Source organism: Urocampus carinirostris, chromosome 4 (genome assembly GCF_059441175.1).
Source record: "Urocampus carinirostris isolate Australia breed hairy pipefish chromosome 4, RoL_Ucar_1.0, whole genome shotgun sequence".
Taxonomy (NCBI): Eukaryota; Metazoa; Chordata; class Actinopteri; order Syngnathiformes; family Syngnathidae; genus Urocampus; species Urocampus carinirostris.
Window position 1 is genome coordinate 4,784,038 of NC_142352.1, and position 22,870 is coordinate 4,806,907.

General features: G+C 41.1%; 1 protein-coding gene across 2 annotated transcripts in view; it reads right to left on the bottom strand.

Moving 5' to 3' along the window:
• Positions 1-22,030, bottom strand: part of insyn1 (inhibitory synaptic factor 1) — a 179,274-nt gene extending 157,244 nt beyond the window's left edge. Inside the window, exons 1-2 of one of the 2 annotated variants that reach the window (XM_088333504.1) lie at positions 21,527-22,030; positions 19,876-21,228 (exon numbers count right to left, since the gene is read on the bottom strand). In XM_088333504.1, the coding sequence (XP_088189630.1) occupies positions 19,876-20,019 (144 nt within the window). In that variant the 5' untranslated portion in view covers positions 20,020-21,228; positions 21,527-22,030. The other variant, XM_088333503.1, reaches the window with a different exon arrangement.
• Between the last annotated feature and the right edge of the window lie 840 nt (positions 22,031-22,870).

The window sequence follows — 22,870 nt, forward strand, 5'->3', positions numbered from 1 at the left end:
GGTTCCAGAGCTTCGCGGGTCTGAAAAAATATACCTCACCTTCTCAATAAAAGCATTTATTGCCATTGAGCGCAAGCTTTTGTCAACTGAGGACACTGTGTGGACACTCTTATTGTGAAGGGGAGGGGGAGGCCCTGACACAATGCTTAGTCATGGTGAGTTACCGCTTCGCTAATCCCCCCCCTCCTTCAACTCCTCCCACCTCACCCCCTTCTTATGTGGCGCTCAGTTTATCATGCAGGAACTCGGCGACGCGACATAAGTATAATCTCTTCCGTCACATTTCATCTCAAGTTTGACTTTATTATACCAAAAGCGAGCGGTTGTTTGAACTACCTAAACACGGCTAATTGTGTGTGGTTTGGTGTATTTGTTGTAAAAGCCGTTCGATGCCGCTAGCTAAAGTATGTTGTTATTGTCAGAAGGTAGCTCTTTCACTTTCATTAAAATGAACTCAGACCATTTTTTTTAACTGTTGTTTCCCAAAACGCTTCACAAACACTCATCAAATATCACATTTTCACAGTTTTTCACCGTACAGAAAATACACAGGAAAACGCAATTCATGTGTGACAAATTTGGCCTGCTGTTTTATATTTCTGATTGTTTATATCAAACTAAGTTATTATATTTTGGTTTGGATATTATTCACTGTTACAGTGGTATCTTTTACGTGAACTCTAGTTACAAGGAAAACAAATAATAAAACATTCAATACAGTACTTGTCGTCATCCGAACGTAAACAATTTTCATGGCATTTTGGTCCGCATACGTGTATCCCAGCATGCTCTAAGTCTTATCGTCACAGTTCAGAGACTATGAGGAGGAGGGGATCTATCCAGACGGCCGGGAGGACGCAGCCATCATTCAATCAGCTCAAAATAAAGACATCTGAGCAAAATTCCATGAAGTCCAAAGCCGGCAAAAGCAGACGTCATTGGACCAGTTTTTCAAGAAATGCGATTGTTACTGGTTCTTTTATTCCTTGCTTCTTTACATGATTTACCTCTCGTTCTTTTTATTGTGCAGTAATAGAATGTATTTGTTCTGATGCTCTTTTATGATTTATTAGAAAAAAAAACTGGTCCTGCTCAACATTTTTCGTGAAGGCCATGAATGATTACACTAGGAAATGGGAAAGTACTTTCTGCTTACCACATCAACACTTCAACATATTTTACATTACCATGCGAAAATAGCATAACTGAATTTATTTATTTTTTGATATTTTGTTTCCTGCATGGTAGAAAGTCAGAATCAGTTATTCATATTTTCATATCTTGACAACATTGGAATTATTAAAATAGTAAATTGCATAATTCAACTGCTGGCATGCGATAATATCTTATGGTACTTACTTACCTAGTATGCGATAATGGCTATACAAAGGCCATACTTGCATGCAGTATCAATAATAATTTTGGTCACACAAAAGAGCTTTGTTCCACTGGCTGCTTGTTTTTGCACACTCAAAGAATTATTTAGATTTTCTTATAAGAGAAACAAGTTAAAATATTTGCAACTACAATAAATAAAAAACAAGGTCTGCACAAAAAATGATTTCTATTGAAGATAGTAGTGGGTGGATTGATCCAAATAAGGCTATTATTGAGGTCGGTGGTTCGCGCCCCGGCCGAGTCATTCCTAAGACTTAAAAAGTGGTCGGCGGCGCCCTCTGTTGGCTGCGGCTGCATCGGCTCGCTACAACGGGTCAGGTGCAATCGACATTTCGTTCTGTGTACATTGTTACACAGAATGACAATACAAGGAAATTATTATTATTATTATTAATACTAACATAGGGCGGGGCTAGGGAGGTCAATGAGGTATCGGCTCTGTATCGATCGATACCGCCTAGGACTTACTTGTGATATCATTTGCAAGTATAATATCGGTTTTCATTGCTACGCAGATGACACTCAACTATATATTCCGATGGAGGAATCGGCCACATTAAACTGGAAATTTGAAGGCCTGCCTCAGTGAGATAAAAGAATGGATGTCACTCAACTTCTTGCGCCTTAACTCTGAGAAGACTGAAATGCTAGTTATTGGTCCATCTAAATTTGAGACTCTTTGTGATTAAGGGCTATACAAATAAAAATGACTTGACTTGACCTGACTAAAACAAATGTAAGATCACCCAGAGTGACTCAGTCAAAATGTAGGTGTCATATTTGACCCGATCTGTCCACATTAAGAATATTACTAGAACAGCTTTTTTCGATCTTCGAAAGATTGCTAAAATTCGCCCTGTGCTTTCTTAGTCCGATGCGGAGATTATAATTCAGGCGTTTGTTACCTCCCGTCTCGATGACTGTAATGCACTACTCTCCGGTCTCCCAAAGTCCAAAATCAAGAGCCTTCAGCTGGTACAAAATGCTGCAGCGAGGCTTTTAACCAAGACAAGAAAGTAATCACATTAACCTGATTTTAGCTAACCTGCATTGGCTCCCTGTTAGCTTAAGATGTGATTTCAAGGTTCTGTTGGTAGTATACAAAATCATGCATGGACTTGCTGCCTTATATCTTTCCGATTTTATTTGCCCCTATGTTCCCATCCCTTCGCTCTAAAAACACTGGTCTACCAGTGATCCCAAGAGCCAAAAAGAGATCCGCAGGTTCAAGAGCGTTCTCCATTCGGGCCCCGGTGCTGTGGAATGCTCTTCCCCCTGAGATTCAATCTGCAACCTCAGTGGAAATGTTTAAATCTAAGCTTAACACACACTTCTATTCTGTCGCATATGAATAACCTATATTTTATGTTGACAATATCTGTGTATTTTTTGCCCTCATGTAGGTTTTAGACCAGGTGATGGTGTCATAATAGTCTGCAATAATCTGTGGTCTGTGCAGCCCTTTGAGACTCTTTGTGATTAAGGGCTATACAAATACCAACATTCATAGTATCGCCCACCCATAATTGAAGATACAATGGTACATTTTCAACATTGGCTCTATTATCCAAATGCAGATGAGCATCTCATCTCATCTCATCTCATCAGCTACACCGCTTATCCTCAGTAGGGTCGCGGGGGTGCTGGAGCCCATCCCAGCAATCATCGGGCATTGGGCAGGGGACACCCTGAACTGGTTGCCAGCCAATTGCAGGGCACACGGGGACAGACAACTCACTTGTTCATTCACACCTAGGGACAATTTGGACCGGCCAATCCACCTGAAATGCATGTTTTTGGAATGTGGGAGGAAACCGGAGTGCCCGGAGGAAACCCACGCAAGCACGGGGAGAACATGCAAACTCCGCACGGGAAGTCTGGAGCTGGATTTGAACCCACGCTGGAGGTTCCCAAGACATGGACTGTGCCGCACATGCGCTAACCACTGCGCCGCCGTGCTGCATGCAGATGAGCATGTTTAATATAATTAATTTATTTAGTTTTATACATTTTCTCTAGAAAGTTTATCTCATGATTTGGTTTTTTTTTGCCTTGGCTCAAAAATGTTTAGAAACACTGCCTACAGAGCACAATTTGGGAGGAACCCAACTGTAGATCTATTCAACTCAATCGAGCGAAATCATCATGGGGCATTATCTACATTTCCACACTATTTTGGAAAAAAACAAATGTTCTTTGATTTGAAAATTCTCTGCGGAACTCTTTGGAGGCCATTCGGGTTGCCAAGAGTCGGATTATAGTTTTCAGCAGCCATCTAATTCAATAGGAAGGATGGAATTATAGTTTCTACTCCCCAGCCAATCGCTGATATTTGGTCTTTGTGAGGGTTGTTTTCCTTTTGTATTCCATTCAGCAAAAGGTTATTATGTTATTGGCTTCTGTATTCTGGCGGCCTCCATGCAAGATGGTTTCGACAGTGTTGCACCAGCCGAACAGTGAATTGTTACAACAGTGTATTGATTTGAATGTTGTATCATAGTCTAGATACCATAATCATCATTTACATTTACTAGCGGTGTGTGAATAACATTGTGAACAGGTGAGTAGATGCTTTCTACCGTAAATTCTGGACTATAAGCCGCTACTTTTTTCCCAAATGTTCAGCCCTGCGGCTTATTCAGTGAAGCGGCCAATTTAAGGAATTTTTCTAACGGCCACCAGCGGCGCTGGAGTATAAAAGGTAAGATTGAGACCAATAGAATATGTGCGCCAAGAAAGACTGCAATCTCTAAGTTTAAGCCTACATTGTCTGTAAAGTTAAGGTAGGTTCCGATTACGAGGAAGACGCCCTTGATGGCGATAGTTATGAGGAGGAAGTTGAGGACAATCCTCCGTACATTTCACAAATAAAAGATGCTTTTTTTTAACAGGCACACTTGATACATTGCGAGCGTGATCCTACTAGCGGTTTGGGATGAAAGTTATATTATTATTATTAAAGCTTTGAAAACTCTCTCGGTGTACTGTCTTTTTTCGTATATATGTTCAACCATGTATAATATGTATTTGCAACTGTATATTTTTGTAATGTATTTATTTTAGAGATTTATTCTGTTATGTGTTCTACGGACGAATAAAAAGACGGGGCGGAGCAAACGCGGGCTGATGGGAATTGGGGTGAAGCTGAGTTACCGGTAGATCTGTCTGTTGTCGCAGCGGACAATAGTGGATATATATTTTTCCCACCCTTAACTTTGGAAATATACATTTTGTTTCCTTGGATTACTTTCAACGGGACCCGGACTTTAATACGTTAATTACGGGTATCACTTTCCATTTATGATGCCAACTGTGGTTCAAGAATTGTGTACTATCTATGTAATTACAATCGTGGAACTTACAGCTTGGTATGGATTAAACCTGTATTAGTGTCACACATATTAAAGCGGGCGTACGCGGCCTATACATGGGTGGAGCTAGTGTAAGTACAAAAGTGGTAAATCATCCTAAAAGGGGTGGATGCGGCTTATAATCGGGTGCGCTCTATAGTCCGGAATTTACGGTAATCTGATTCGAATACTACGCAGCAGGGGTGGGCAAATCTTCTGAGTCGAGGGCTGGCATTGAGTTAAAAAAATACAGAAGGAGGAAGCCAGGATGAATTAAATGACCGGTTTATAGATTTAATATTATGCGCGAGACATACAGTTTAATATCGTATATTGGTTTTAAATGGACCGTTTCATCCGATTGCTTTTGAAACTCTCAAAATTTATGGATACATTTATTTATTTACCAATAAAAACTTGTTTTAAAAGCCATTAAAACAAAGTAATATTATACCTAGCTTTTTAATCATTTTGATTGAAAAACTCAAAATGTAACTGTGCGAGATTGGAAGTGGTTTTACTTCTGCATGAAAATTGAGAGACATCTTGATAAATCAAATAAAAGCGTAATGAAAAATAGAAATTACAGAAAGATGTAACCAGCCATTTGAATGTTGGCCATTAGCGCGATAAACATGAATGTTTTGATAAAAAACAATAAAAAAAAAGACATATTTTGTATAGATCTGTATGCACATATTGTCAGGAAACGGACTGGGAAGCAGGAAGTCGGAACTCATATGCGTAGATGATCAGTCACTTTAATTAGGAAAGAAAAGTTGGCCATCACACAAACGGACCAAAAAGAAAACAAAACAGGTTCAAAGGCAATCAAAATTAGAAAGTAATGCATTACTCAGATCAAACGGGCATGAACAGGGTTTCAACGAGGGTTAAACAATGGTCTGGTAATGGGCAGTCCCTTAAAGGAGCGTTTAAGTACTCCAAAAGCAATCAGTCAAATGCGTCTCAGCCGGTGTCAAGGGGCGAGGCCAGCTGTGCGCCATGACAACTGTTCAGGGCATGACACATAAATAGATAAATAAGTAATACAAATACTGTAAAATGTATCTGCATATATAGTCATCAATTATATGAGTTTGCCACTTATATCTGAAAATTCAAGTCATCACATTATTCATTTGATTATAGTTTATACATTTCATAATGATCTATGTAATTCAGTGAGCATTTACTTATGGTTTGTGTCCGGACCATTGCCAGAAAAATCGGAAATTCCAATAGATGAGCTTGTGTGACAACAATTGAATATTGAATATAATTTTGGTTAAACTTGTAGGCTCATCTACTACGCACAAAAACTCATCTTTCAAACCACGATTACCGTAAATTCCGGACTATAAGCCGCTACTTTTTTTTCCCAAACTTTCAACCCTGCGGCTTGTTCAGTGATGCGGCCAATTTATGTTTTTCTAACGGCCGCCAGCGGCGCTCGAGTACATAAGGTAAGATTTAGACCGGTGGAATATATGCGCAGAGGAAGACTGCAACTTCTTAGCTTGTGCACAAATTAAATTAGCGTAGACATATCCTCATCATGCAAATTGCAATAAAAAAGACACATGACGCAACTTTCAAGTTAAACGGAATCGAGCAGTCCTTTATAGAAGGAAACAGACCTACCACACTTAAACTTTACTTAGCGAGCGTGATGCTTGCGTTTTTTTGGATAAGGGAGCGTGGGACGACGTCTACGTGACAAAGTCACTTTCCCATACTGAAGGAAGACGACTTTGATGACGTCGGTTACAGGGAGGAAGATGAGGACGGTTTATCGTGCTTAGGACACGTACGGTATGTTTTTTTAACATAGCTGTTTACTGTGTTGAGAGCGTGTTGCTAGTAGCGTTTTGCTACCCTTCACAGGCACAGTTTGGGATGAAAGTCATAATATTATTATTAAAGGTTTGAAAACTCTCTCCGTGTACCGTCTTTCTTTGTAAATATGTGTAACCATGTATATAATATGTATTTGCAACTGTATATTTTTGTAGTGTATTTATTTTATAAACTTATTCTGATATGTTTTGTACGAGCAAATGATAAAAAAGGGGCGGGGCAAACGCGGGCTGATGGGAAGTGGAGTAAAGGTGAGACGTGTTTGTGGACGCGGCCGACAATAGTGGATATATATATTTTCCCACCCTTACCTTTGGAAATATACACTTTTTTCCTTGGATTACTTTCAACGGGCACCTGGACTCTGCAGGTCTGCATTAAATTCGCCGGCTGTGTTTTTTGGACTTTATAGGGTATTGGTTATATTTGATCGCAGCTTGGCCCTGTGGCTAGGACCTTGATTCAGCCTCTTGGCTTTGCAGTGTATTATGGTTTGACCGATAACGGGTAATGGATAATTGATAAAGAATATAGAACAATAACCCTCTACAAAACCCCCATTGGTTATATTTGATCATAGCTTGGCCCTGTGGCTAGGACCTTGACTCAGCCTCTTGGCAGGGAACAAGTGTCTCGGCCTCTTGGCTTTGCAGTGTATTAGGATTTGACCGATAACGGATAATGGATAATTGATAAAGAATATAGAACAATAACCCTCTACAAAACCCCACCATTGGTTAAATTTGTGTTTGAATTGTGTTTTTACAACATGGGCGCATGCGGCTAATAAACAGGCGCGGCTTGTGTATGTACAAAATCGGTTTGTCCTCCCGAAATGTGGTAAATATGAAATAAAAAAATATGAATACAATTATGACTCACAACACGTGGTAAGCTTTCTCCCCTGTCTTTGATCTCTTTGATATCCGGCAAAACTAACATCAAATGCCACAGAAACAAAATGAAAACAAATCCAAACAGCTTGCCAACATCATTTTTGCCGTTCCATGTATTCCGTTACTCCCCAAGCCTGCACAACATTTTGTAATTTTATTCATATTTAGTTTCTTTTGTCTTTTATTAGCATATTTGGTATTGGAGTCATCCAAAAGTAATTGAAAGTAATCAAGTTAAAGTAACCCTACCCAACCCTGCTGACACTCAAATACTTTTCCTGGTGGATCTTTAAGTGGCTTCATCCATTCGGAAGTTATTGCTTCCTTCTTTTCGTGTGAATACTTATAAGTTTTCGATGTTATCTGGTACTACATCTTTGTTCACTTTAAATAGTAGTTGTGAAGTGGAAAACATCACTAGATCAAAGTTTTAATAACTTGGACTGCAGAAATGAAATATTGGTGTAATCGGATTATCATGCCTTGTGTATTATTCTTATTGCACTTTTTGGGAGTATAAAAAGGGAATGGAGTGAACCTTTGTAATAATTGCCCCTGACTTCTGAACCCTATGTTAAATATGGTAAAACTAAAACACAATATAACAAATATAATGCAATAATTTAATATATTTACCACCCATATTCGCTACAGTATCAACAAAACGTCATTGGCGGGTTAACCAAGGATGTTGTGAATACATGGCAGACTTCCCGTCGACAGGCAACAGGGGCGCACCGGTGATTAATGTTTCAGAGCAGTCGACTCCGTAAGTTCGTCACAGAGCGCAACCCGTAAGAGAAATGAGCTCGGCGGTGGAAACTTTACGAAAATTCGAGGGATACGCATTTGTCTGGGGTTGTTTATTAATGAGGTTGATGGATTCTGGCAAACAAGAAGCCAAGACCCGCTCTGTGACCTCCTTTCAGATGATGATGAGTAGGAGCAAGACCCCCTAGAGGGAAAAGAACGGGGTGAGGTCAAGGTCTGGCTCCAAGGAAAATCATGGAATTAAAACTGCATCTTGCTGCATCATGAGAACTGCCGCCAGAACATTTCAGTTCATGTTTTAGAATATACTCTTATTTAAAGACAAAAATATATCTCAGAAATTCGTTTTTGTGTGTTCATTGTCTATGTTGACCCCAATGGTTTATCCTAGTGATATTTACAGAGCAATTGTTTTCTAAATACGAAACGTGTAGCTTTGTTGTAAAACCTGAAAATCTCAAAAGTTTATCTTGGGCTTTTTTTATCCTCCTTAAAAACAAAAAGCATTAAAATAAACACACATTTTGGTGACAAATGTGTTTTATTGTTATTTTTTTTAGAATATAATAGAATAGAATAGAATATACCTTTATTGTCATTGTTACAAAATGGGTTAACATATTGTGACAACAAAATTGGGCATGACACTCCAGTTTTACACATTCACAGTGAGGTATGAGCCAAGAAAATAAAGGAACAGAGAAGATAAGGTTATAAAACAATGGGGATAAGGCTATAGTTATAATTTACATGGTATTTAAGATATACTGTGAGATTATCAGTCTTGAACTGATGAGCTAACCAAAAATAAAAATAATGAATTGTCTTAGTGCTAATTCAACATTTTGATGTGAGGGTCTAATAAACTTCTATCCACCGGATGGCGCCAACTGGGTTTTGAACTGGGCACAGGTGTGTCCAATCACCACACACTTATCTGTCCTTATTAATCCAGACCGTTTATAATGACATTTTGGACAGAACACGGTGTTAGGTTATTTTCATTTCAACTGCCATTGCTGCGTAACATTTGTTTTTGGTTTCCTGTTTTTGGTTTGCACATTTTGTCAGTTGTTTTGTTTGTTACTTTGTGCATTTGCATTTCAACTGCCATGCCCGTTTTTTTTGTTTTTTGTTTTTTTTGAGTTTGTAATTAAGTGTCCACAAATTTCTTTGTCACTTTGTTTCTTGCATTTCGTTCTGTGACTCGCCATGTTTGTCTGTTACTTTGTTCCTTTATTTTTTTTGTAATAAATACTTTCCCTCTCTGTTGGGTTTAAATTCCTGTACATCGTCACCATTTCTTTGTTATGAAGTGCACTGAATTATGATATTACTAAATACCTGAATTAGGAACCTTGAAGGGACACCTTTTGATATTCGAACACTACATGTTGCTGTATTGTATAGTGCTACAAAGCACATGGAAGAATACAAACTACGGAGACTCAAAGTGACCAAACAGCACCGTTTTTTTATAGGGCCAGCCTTTCATTTCCATTTTGGTTTTTATATTTTGTTTTTTGAGGGTATTGTGAACAATTTGCTCAGCTCTTCCTAGACGAGCCTCATGTTATGCAAAATTAATACAAATTTCTTAACCTATGAGGATTAAGAGAGGCACAGTTATATATATTTTTGCTTATTATTCAAACAAATATTGTCTTTTTTACCCATAGGAGGAATACCAACTAAATAATACCTCTTACCTTTTTTTTGTCACTTGTATGTTCAAAGTACGTATTCTTTAGATTATATTTTTTTTATTCTGAATCGTGTTTGATCAATTCATGACCCCATTAAGATTTGGCAATGTGCCGTCATGTGATTGTTCTGAACTAATACACTTGGCAGAAATCCTTCAGTTCACATGCATCCACAGCCTTTATCCAAATTGGCAGTTTACATTCAGGTCTTGCACGATGAAAAGACGCACCTTGGAGAACTTTATCCAGGGTTTGTACACAATTTTCATGGCCAAATTCAAGCATGTTTTAAGGACCATTAAATTCATATTTCCAATTCCTCCAGCACATTTAAAAGAAACCCTCTTTGAATAATGTATTATGCAGATCCACAAATACATCTGCGATTTACATATGCAATTTTTTATCTGCCCTGTGCATTTATCATGACGTAGGGATTATAGATCTTGAGTGAATCGCAAATATATATGCGTGGATTTGAAAAATCTTTTTGTAAATATTGTTTTTTTCATACGCCATGATAAATGTCCACAATTGATTTGTAATCCTTGCACCAATACACATTTCATAGTGCCCTGTTTATTTGTAGCATGCACCTGTCCTAGTGATGGCGACCCATAGGGGGCGATGACACTTCACAGGACAATGCCGTGAAAAACAGCTTCTGTTAATGGCTGGAGGAAGAAATGTGACGGCAAATTAAGGCAAACGGAGCAGGCATGTCGGCGTCATTTTTAAGCAGACTTGTTTTATGTTTTTTATTAAATGATCTATGGTCTATTGATTCATATTCAAATGAAATATGGCAACAATTTCAAGCATTTACAAGCACTTCGGCCAAAATCCCAAAACATTTCAAACCTTAAAAACATGAAATTAAAATTCAAGCACTTTCAATGATTTCAGGCACCAGTACAATCCCTGATTATGTCACGGTTGCCATGGCGCCCAATTGACCCCGCTCATGTGGCACAGGTATAGTAAAGGAATTTGCAATCTTTAATAATAAACAATACAATTTATTTTTGTTTCAATTTTTACATTTCAAATCAGAAAACAGAAAGTAATTATCCTTAAATGTACATTTCTGTCACGGTTGCCATGGTGTCCAATTGGCCCCACCCGTGTGGCGCCAGCTGCAGCTTGTTGACGGATGGGCTCCCTGTCAGTATTTAAACTCTGTCCTGTCAGTCCCCTTTTGTCGGTCCGTCTGCAAATCTCTGTTTACACGGCAAGCCTTTTTTCTCCTGTCCTGTTTTTTGCTCCTGTCTGTCTCCCGCTACGATCTGTTTTGATCTCGACTACGTCTGCTCTCCCGTCCCGAATTATGACCTCTTTTGATCTTGACCACGTCTGTTCTCCCGTCCCGAGTAAGGATCCGTTTTTTATCTCGACCACGTCTACTCTCCTCTCCCGTCTTTCGACTTTTTTTCGATCCCAACCACGTTTTTGCTCTCCTATCCCGGCTACTGGCCCGTTTTTTCCGTTCCCGACACCACCATTGCTCGCCACGGAAGTTTCAGTTCCGGGTTCAGAGCGACCTGATTCCCGCGTCCAGCAATCCCCGGATCGTGGGCGCAACCCCCTCCCTTTCTTCTAATAAAACTTGTGAGAAACGTTACGCGAGTGGGTTCTGTTTCCGTTCTGGTCTTGACAGATCATCTTAAAAATCAAAGAAAAAAAAACTGGACTTTCAAAAACCTTGATACAAAAAGTGTATGCATATTTAAGATGGCCTCAAAAAAGTACTCCGAACTTTTTGATTTCTTCCCGTTGATCTGCAAGGTTGCTACAGCTACAAGTTGTAAAAGCCTTCACCTGCCCAAAAATCGAAACCCCCTATTATTTGTCTCGAGACTTCGACTAAATGCTTGATTTGAAGGTTGAAATTCAAAATGAGTGTTCATCTATAAAACGAAAAAACAGCAATATATCTTTTGCAGGTTGATTGCTTTGCTTAATGCTATATTGATGTTGGAGGGAAGAAATATTTTTTTTATTGTACTTTTTCCTGCACATGCTATTTTGAGCCATTTCAGGGGGCGTGTCTATTTGGGGTTGAAGGTAATCGGAAAGGGAAAAAGGCCAACATGCGATCTTAAATGCCATCTTTTGACTCCTGATAATGCAACAGTTCCAACGTCTCCCTCAAGACCTTGTGGGTGATAATCAGCCAGTACCGTTCCCTCACCAAATCATTTATCTGACTGCGTCCACGTGGCAATTCGTCTTTTATTCATGCGACAGTTATCTATTATGTGGTTACCTTCACATGACCAGGAATGCGCTATTTTACGCAACATTAGCCATCCGGCATCTGAATGTGACTCTGTTTCCTCAGCCAATCTACAATCGTACGCTTCGTTAATTGCAAGATATTGATACTGATAACATTGTGACTCATGGATGAAACGCAAAACGTGATCCAGGAATAGCATTTTCTCAGTGACACCGATATTATCGCAATGCAGCAATTACGTGATAGCAGATCGCCTGGAAGAAAATTGTCAGGATATATCCCCATATCTATGCCACCCACTATAAACACAGTAGAAGAAAGCCACTATATACACAGTAGAATTTAATGTAAAGGTACAAAACAAGTTTGTTCTGTAAACTAAAACCATACTCACAAAAATTATCGTTTTTCTCCCCTAAAACCACAAAAATATATTTTTTTAAATCTACCGTTTTTTTTCATCTCATCTCATCTCATCAGCTGCACCGCTTATCCTCAGTAGGGTCACGGGGATGCTGGAGCCCATCCCAGCAATCATCGGGCAGTGGGCAGGGGACACCCTGGACTGGTTCCCAGCCAATCGCAGGGCACACGGGGACAGACAACTCACTCACTCAGTCACACCTAGGGAAAATTTGGACCGGCCAATTCACCTGAAATGCATGTTTTTGGAATGTGGGAGGAAACCGGAGTGCCCGGAGGAAACCCACGCAAGAACGGGGAGAACATACAAACTCCGCACAGTAAGGCCGGGAGCTGGATTTGAACCCACTCAGGAGGTTCCCACGACCTCAGAACTATGCCGCACACGCGCTAACCACTGCGCCGCCGTGCTACCGTTTTTTTTTTTTTAATTTAAAAATTTTGTCTCAACTATATCTTCTGATAGAGAAATCTGCCCCCTAAACTGTAGAATGGATGTCACTCAACTTCTTGCGCCTTAACTCTGAAAAGACCAAAATTCTAGCTTTTGGTCCATCTAAATGCCGTGACTTGTTCTCAAAAACGCCTCTGAATATTGACAAATGTAAGATTACCCAGAGTGACTCTGTCAAAAATTTAGGTTTTATATTTGACCCCGATCTGTCCTTTTAAACACACGTTGGGCGGCAGTGGCTCAGGAGGTAGAGCGCTCGTCTTGGGATCAAGAGATCACAGTTCGAATCCCGGCTCCTCTGTGTTACATGTGGAAGTGTCCTTGGGTAAGACACTGAACCCCTAATACCCCCAATAAGCAGGTTAGCGCCTTACATGGCTGCACGGCCGCTATTGGGAAATTTGAAGCACACTGTAAAGCACTTTAGGAAGTCTTGACTTGAAAAGCGCTATATAAATAAAGATCATTTCATTTCATTTCAATATTACTCAAACAGCTTTTTTCCATCTTCGCAACATTGCTAAAATTTGCCCTATGCTGTCTCAGTCGGATGCAGAGATTATAGTTCATGCGTTACCTCCTGTCTCGATGACTGTAATGCACTACTCTCCGGTCTCCCGAAGTCCAAAATCAAGAGCCTTCAGCTGCTACCAAATGCTGCAGCGACGCTTTTAGCTAAGACAAGAAAGTTTGATCACATTACCCCGATTTTAGCTAACCTGCATTGGCTCCCTGTTAGCTTAAGATGTGATTTTAAGGTTCTGTTAGTAGTGTACAAAATCATGCATGGACTTTCTCTCTCATATCTTTCAGATTTAATTCCCCCCTATGTTCCGGTCGCTCTAAAAAAGCTGGTCTACAAGTGATCCCAAGAGCCAAGAAGAGATCCGCAGGTTCAAGAGCCTTGTCCATTCGGGCCCTGGTCCTGTGGAATGCTTTTCCCCCTGAGATTCAATCTGCAACCTCAGTGGAAATGTTTAAATCTAAACTCGAAACACACTTCTATTCTATAGCATATGAATAACCTATATTTTATGTTGAAAATATCTAATACCTCATGTAGGTTTTAGATCAGGGGATGGTGTCATAATAGTCGGTGGTTTAATAATCTGTGGTCTGTGCAGCCCTTTGATACTCTTTGTGATTAAGGGCGTCACAAATAAACATGACTTGACTTGAGACTAGTATTTTATTCTACTGCTGTTTTTTTGAAGTGAGATTAAGTCTTTGTGGGTGAATAAACAACTCCACTGACCACATTAGATTTCCATTTTGTTAAAGGTTTGTCACAGAGGGTTGTAAACTAGCACATGGTTTTTTTTTTATGAAATGAAATGATCTGCATTTCTATAGCGCTTTTCAAGTCAATGACTTCACAAAGCGCTTTACAGTGTGCTTCACATTTCCCAATAGCGGCCTTGTATTGCAGCCATGTAAGACGCTAACCTGCTTATTGGGGGTATTAGGGGTTCAGTGTCTTACCCAAGGACACTTCGACACTTAATATTCTGGTGACTGATTGTGTTTTACCCGTAACAAGAGAGGGCCCAATAAAATCCACCGCTTTTTAATGTTAAAAGGTTGGCATGTACGTAAAGCTACATGATCGATATGTGAAATTTCACAGAGTAAAGAAAGACATATCGGGGTGGTGAGGGGTAAATATTTCTGCACAATAATTCTCGGGCCGTTATTCATAGGACAGATAATGACATAAAATGGTATGAAAGGTATCGGTCTGACGGGTAATATGCAATGGATTTCTGAGCCAACAATACTTTTGGAGATGTATTTACTGGAGATGTTTAAGGAGCTGGATCTGAAATGCTGTTATAAATGCATCTAGGAATAAAATGAGAAAAGTGAGCCTTAAAATGAGCCAAAATATTTGATACAACCATGAAGTAGAAACTATCATTTTTTTACAATGATTACACTGTTAAATATTCAATTACACGAAGAAAAAAACAAAGAAGAGGCACATTTTTGGAGGCCTAGCATTTGTTCTGTACTGTTTACTCTTCATGTAAACATATATTGATTTATTTTACCAATAGCTGTTCTCATGGGTTGTTTAGCCAATCAGAATGTAGAACAAAATATATGATGAAAATTTGTGAAGCAGCGAGACTGTGAAAGGTGAACAGCAAAATAGCAAGGGATTATTTTACTCAATATTACCACATGTTCAGTCGTTTCCTCATATTCCTAGAAAAATATGCTTATTTTACCAATTATTCTTCTAAGAAAAAATTGCAGTGAGCTTAATTTATGAATTATTCCTATCTAACTAGCGAATGTGTTTAAAACACAGTAAAATGTAAAACAAAAATGTTATAAAAAACAATTTTCTGAATATTTTTTTTCCCGTATTTCTCATGTAGTATATTGTTACCTGTTTCTGTCTAGAGAATTCGTATGCTATTGTCATGATTACTGATGCGAGGCACCTGTGCCCACTCCTTTGGCGCCAACTACCTTGGACACTGATTGGCTACCTGTCACTTTTTATACCCCCGTCTTCCTGTCACCGGTTGTCAGTCCGTCTGTGAAACTCAGCTTACGCTAGGCAAGCCTTTGGACCCTGACTCTCTCCTGTTCTGGTTCCCATCTGTTTCCCAGCTCTGACCCTTTTTCTGATCTCGACCATGATTTTTGCTCCCCCGTCCCGGCTGCTGATCTGTTTTTTCCGCTCTCGACACCGCCATCGCTCGCCACGGAAATGCCACTTCCACGTCTGAGCAACTTGCTCCCCGCAAACAGCGATCTACGGATCGTGTGTACTGTCCTTTCCCTTCTTCCCAATAAAACTAAGAGAAACGCACGCAAGTGGGTCCTGTCTCCGTTCTGGTCTTGACATTTATCACTTATTGGGAGAAAATACATTAACGAAGAATGAAAAGTAGAAGTTGAAGGAGGGAGAAATGAAGTAGAAAGACGCTGAAGGCAAAAGAAGGAGGAGGAAAAAAAGGGATGAGGAGGAAAAAAATGGGATAAGGAGAAAGTGGTAGATGAGGAAAACACAAAGAAGAAGGAGGAAGAAAATAATGAAAAACGGAATGGGGAGATTACAATAAGTAGGAATCATGAGAGATACATTTTACTTTTGGTTCTGGAAAGCAATTGTAAACAAAAAGATCTAATTAGTGTTTTATGTATATTAGAATCCTCGGACCAGTACGATGTGGCAATCTGAGTAACCACACAAAAGGATCATTTTGCCATTGGCTTCTAATGTTTGCAGTATAGGCTTTTCCACACAATACTGAAAACTGTAAAATAACAAAATGTGGTAATGCAGTCGAAGGTAATTATGTGATAAATGAATGAATAAAAACTTTATTTTGAACAATGAAACAAAAACAGAACAAAAACAATAACTCAACAACAAAATAATGTTACATAATATGTTCGAAAAGGGGCAGTGAGAAGCAGATGCTTACTTTCGATAGCCCTTCATCTTCCCTATTAAATACATCAATGATGATAACAACAATAGTAATAATATTAATAATAACAGTTATGATATAACAATAGCAACAATAACAACAAAGTTAACCATAGTTGTACGCACTATTCCCAATCTCTCGTATCACTCATATCCCATTTTCTTCATCCCTGTATTCCGCCAGTATTGTTTTTTTGTTTTTAAATTTGAACACGTGAACAGTTGGACATTGTTTGATCTCGTCTTGTAAACTGTTCCAAAGTTTGACTCCACACACAGAGACACACATACTTTTCCTGGTGGTTCTCGCCTTTGGGATTATGAATTTACTACAGCCCCTTAAGTTATAATTTCCCTCTTTTCGAATGAATAATTTTTGGATGTTTTCTGGCACTTAAATATTAGTTGTGCAGTGTAAAAAAAAATCTAAATCAGCCAATTTTATTAATTTGGACTGCATGAATAAAATATGAGCATGATCATGAGGCGGCAGTAGCTCAGGAGGTAGAGCGCTCGTCTTGGGATCGAGGGATCCCAGTTCGAATCCCGGCCCGTCCGTGTAACATGTCGAAGTGTCCTTGGGTAAGACACTGAGCCCCTAATACCCCCAATAAGCAGGTTAGCGCCTTACATGGCTGCAAGGCCGCTATTGGGAAATGTGGAGCACAATGTAAAGCGCTTTGGGAAGTCATTGACTTGAAAAGCGCTATAGAAATGCAGATCATTTCATTTCATTTCATCTTGATATCCTACCATGTGTATGGTTCTAATTGCACGTTTTTGGAGGATAAAAAGGGACTGGAGTTATGTGGAGGTAAGCAAAATAAAAAGCATTCATTTAATAATAATTTAGCATTCTTTGTGTTTTATGAGCAACAGATCACTTGAAGTCTGGACAGTGCAATCGCTATCCTTCGTATGTATCCACGAGAATTAAAGGGACAGATTAGAGCAGAACATAAATGAGGCATCAGAGAAAAGTATATGATACATTGTGTTATTTTTACCCAATACTTGCGGAAAATTAGCAGCACGGCGGCGCAGTGGTTAGCGCTTGTGCGGCACAGTTCATGTCATGGGAACCTGTGGTAGGTTCAAATCCAGCTCCAGACTTCCTGTGCGGAGTTTGTATGTTCTCCCCGTGCTTGCGTGGGTTTCCTCCGGGCACTCCGGTTTCCTCCCACATTCCAAAGACATGCATTTCAGGTGAATTGGCCGGTCCAAATTGTCCCTAGGTGTGAATGAGCGAATGAGTTGTCTGTCCCTGTGTGCCCTGCGATTGGCTGGCAACCAGTCCAGGGTGTCCCCTGCCTACTGCCCGATGATTGCTGGGATGGGCTCCAGCACCCCTGCGACCCTACTAAGGATAAGCGGTACGGCTAATGAGATGAGACTTGCGGAAAATTATGAAGCTCTGCTGTCTACATGCGACTGAGACATTCCTGCAAATCTACGTTAGAGTCACCGTGCTCCCTTAATAGGCGTTAAGACGAGAAAGGTAATAGGCATCGGGGGCTGGCAATAGCACAAGGCGCGTGTTTGTTCATAAATATCTCCGGCCAGCATTACTCCACTTGCTGTAGCACCATAATCGTCAATCACGGCCTATCCGTCCCACTTTAGAGGAGGCTCGTTGTGAGCCATGCCCTTGCGCCTCTGAGTACGCAAGAGGTGGGAGTCTGAAGGAATGTGTGCAGAGGGATTTTGATGGGATGGCTAGGCAGCATCCAAACATCTCTTTGAAACCCTGTCTTTAGCACTTTCATTGCAGTAGCACGGCTCTTTACGGCATGCTTTAAGCGAGTTTCCCTTCCTCTGCTTCCCTGGAAACAGGTGGGAGGTTAATAACTGCAAGGATACGGGTTGGGTTTTGCGAAGCTTCCATTCGTCTCTGCCTCCCCGGCCGCCGTTATCTCTCTCTTTAGGAGGAGCTGAACAAGACGAGCTCGTCGCTAACGGAAGATCCGGAGGAGATGACGAGGGCCTTCGTGCGCTCTCGGAATTCGATTATCGGACTCTGTTACTTCGTGCTTTAACGCGATAAATGCCGAACAATCTCCCCATGGTCGGGTCTTTTTCAAGCATCCTTGACAACGCCGCTTTGCAAAACTACAGCAATCTTGTTGATCCTCAACAAAACGCTTACATAAGTGTTGGATCTTATCTAATCCCCGTTTCTCTTTTTTTTTCAGCTGGGCTTTGGGGTCTTTGAACAAAGTTTACCCCTCCTCAACTTGAAGACACACGTGCTGTTAGCAATTGCTTCATGTTGGAAGGAGAGGAAAGACACCCTGGCTGCGGCACTAATCAACATTATCCTCCTGCAGCACACCAAAATAAGTCAGCTCCCGCGCTCAAATCTTAATCACAATCTCCACACTGTGAGCAGAATTTTACGCTTAATTAAATGAACTCTTCTTTGGTGGCACACCCACTTAAAACCCCTTTTCCCATATACATAACTGTCAACCTGTACGTTTTTGCCATGCAAAGTACGTTTAATATGCATTTTGAGACGTGTACGACGTACAAGAAAATCTGTACGGAAAAACGCAAATTTGTCAATGATGCGTACCATCCGGTATACACCGACTATCACGAAACGGTAAATCAATCAAGTCAAACGAGTTCGCCTCTATCTCGGTATCGTTTTTTTTCGTTGCAAACGAAGCGAGCGGTTTGATGCTACTGTGCGCATGCGTCTGCCGCCTCGGATGCCATGTGGTAGTTATGTAGTGAAAGGAAGTCCATCTCTTTTTAGAGAACCGGCTTTTTCGGCTCAACTCATCAAAGAGAGCCGGCTCTCAAACGGCTCACTTGCTATGATGCATTATATTACGAATTATGATGTTGTATAAAGAAGTTAAGAGAAAAAGGAAGTATAAAAAGGAGAAGATGAAAAAAAAGACAGGTTTGTGGTTGTCCCTTTAATCAGTATATTACCAACAATAATGTAATGCAGAAATGAATTAATAATTTGAATGAGAAAATTTATTATTCTACTTAATTATATTTGCATGTATTTTTTCCTTCTACGGTGAAAGTCCAAGCTATTTTATTTTTTACAATAAACCTCATTCATGTCGAGCAACTCAGTATCTCACAACAAAATGTTAATCAACAATATATATGATATAACGAAACGCATGTACAATATAACATGTTAAACTACATAAATAAACACGTTTGAAAAAAATGGTGTAAGATTATTTTGTATTTTGTAAGGGAAAATACAACATTTTTAAAGGGCTTGGAGCAGTAGAGGTTGACAGATATGCATATAACCTTGCAAATTAAAAAAAAACGAAAGCGAGTAATCGGTACGCTCACCTCCCGAAGTTCTTTAGCCACATCCTTCAGCTCTCTGAGAATTCCTTCCAGCTGGTCGATCACCATCTTCATGTGGCTGCGGATGCGTTCTCTCGGGCTGGGGGTCTCAGAGGTGTCCCGGGCCGGAGCTCTGCTGAGGGACATCCTTCACAAGGTGTCGTGGGGCCAGTGGCCAACAGGCTGAGGGCGTGGGGGAGCCGAGTCGGGGTCCATGTCTTTGGCTACAAGGAGCCTCAGTGCTACTGATCCGAACGGGGGCCCCGGCCACGCAGGGAGACCTCAACATTTTAAAAGCACCTGGACGACCAAATCACCTTTCCTCGCCCGCTCTCTCGGCACAGGGTCTCTCTTGGGCTGCTGTGCCGTCCATCCAAAAACGGTGAGAAAGGGAGCTCGGGAGAAGCCAAACACGATAAATCCATGGAAAACAGAAGAGGCGAAAAATAAAACATGTGCCGAGGCTGGAATGAAAAAATATCTTACATAATCACACTGAGCCAACTCATCTCATGTGTCAGTGTGTACAACTCAAATGGTTCAAGAGGAGAATCTATTTAAAACGCTGGTCTTTACTTGGGGAAGAGCTTTTTCCCTCTTGTACTTGAAAAACATTGAAGCATTGCGTCATGCTTACGGTATAAAAGTTGATTCGTACCCACTCTCCTAAAAATAGAAAAATACAACTCTCCAAATTACTGTCCTCTTACCGATGCTTCGATGAAAAAAAGTGAATATTCCTTAAAATATTGCCGATTTTAGACAACAACTTAATGACATATTTCAATTGTTGTCGGGAAGGAGGTGAGTGGGCCTGTTTATGTCTTTTCCTGAAGAATGCCAATCCCCCTCCTCAACAGGAGGATTTATTCCAGGGAGCGTCGGATCAGGATAAATCAATTCCTAAGACTACAAAACGTGACTTGTGGCGAGAACAGGTAAAAACCCAACACGTGGATGAGAATCAGTTACAGGAGACTGATGCAATGGGGCGACCTCTTCTTAGAATATCGGTGGCACTTGATGCCCACAGCAGTCCACACGTAAAACCCCAAAAAAAAGCAAAAAGAAGAAATGACTCTCCTCTATCTCTCTCAGTTGTTGCTAAGGGAAACGGGTCTGCCTCCCTTTGCAGTGATTGGATAATTATTTTACTTCTTATCCATGCCGTGTGCTGTTTCCTATGTGGACTCTTCTTTCAGAGAGGCAATAAGCTTGCCACCATCAAAAGGAATGAGATAAATCCAAGGGAATATTCCCGGTGGAGCTCCGGCCACTGAGCAAGAGGAAGCGCTTGGCGCCGGATCCGGGGCAACGCCGCTGCCACTGGGTACGCTGGCCAACCGCACATGGCACCTGGACCGATAGGAATAGAAGGTGGGGTGTAAGGCAATCACTTACTCTCTCAATCGCTCTCAGCAGTTTCAACATGTTATAGGGTGAATGGGTAGCAGAAGGGATTAACTCCAAGCTGGTGTCAGAAATCATCACCCCACACACACTTACCTTTTCCACGCATTACTGTTGCCGTGCCCGGAGAAAACTGTCCATGGACATCCTTGGCATTCAGAACCACATACACCCTCTCTCTCGTCTCTTCCACACTTTCTCTACCACTCTCATATGCAAAGATCCCTCCCTCCCCCCTACTTACTGGCTTGACAGAGAGAATCCTCTATCAGCGGGAGTCTTTCACTTTCAGGCTCATCAGGAAGAAAGAGATGAGGCTGAGTGGAGGACAGAGCGAGCATCGGCAGTCTGTTCGGGGAGCCCGAAGTGCCGCCGCGTCCGATCCCGTCAGCTTCGCTGCGAGCGTCACTCCGATATCCACGCCGCTGAAAACGAGCCACCCGTCACCCCCCTTCCCCACCGACCCGTTGGCGTTTGCCCTCCGTCGCCCAGCAGCCGACAGACGGGCAAAGCTGCAAAAAGAGATGCGCGAATGACAGCTTCTCTTTGCTCGTCTATCCGCCTCGTCTCATTGCTCTGACCACTAGCCACCCCCGACCAGCCTCCTCCTCCTCTCTCTCTCTCTTTCCCTCACTCTTTCTACCGTCTTCTGTCAGGCTTGCTCTTTCTACTGTCCCCCTGCCTGTGTCCTTTCTGACTGCTGGATGAAGGCAAGCTGATACCAGAGTTTGCCGTGTGGCTTAGACTCTTGCCATCACCGCTCGGATCCTCGCATCCGCACGGCGGAGGAGGAGTCGGGTGTGTTTAAAGGCGCAGATGCTCTATCCTCAGCCCTCTACCTGGTCGCTTTGCTCCAGGTATCTGGTGATTGCTTGCTTGCAACTTGCCGTGGAAGTTTTTAGACCAAGGTTCTCCAAGTTTTTGGAAGCTTAGAGGTTCTTAGAGGTTCTTTGGTTATTACTGTTTCGATCATGTCATTAAGTCAAAAGTCAAGTCAAGTCAAGTCAAATGTATTTATATAACTCTTAATCACAAAAATGTCTCAAAGGACTGCACAGGATTACAATGACACAATTACCTGATCTTAAACCAACATGCGGGCAAGGAACAACCCAAAACCTCAGCGTGAGGAAAAAGAGAAACCTTGAGAAGGGACCTCACAAGTGGTATCCCCTTTTCAGGATGACCAGGGTGAATTACATTTAGCATTACAATGCACAAACATAGTAAACACTAGATAAGATGTTGAAAATTTGTCCGTAAAGTGCATGACAGCAGCGACGACCCCAGCCTGTAAACTAGTCCAAAAAGTCTATGACGGCCACGACACAGCTTCCCATCTCTGCCAGCTGGTCCATGCAGGCGTTCACATGCTTCAGGTCAAACGCTGGTCCGCTGACTCATCTGAAATCGTCCTTCTCCTTCGTATCACCACCAGGCAGACAATCGGAAAAAGACAGGACAATACAGAATATGAAGTGGGCATCAATCATAAGCTTTGGAATAGAAGATTGATTTGAAAACTTCCATTGAGGTTGCAGATCTTATCTCCGGAGGCAGGGCATTCCATAGCACCGGGGCCCGGATG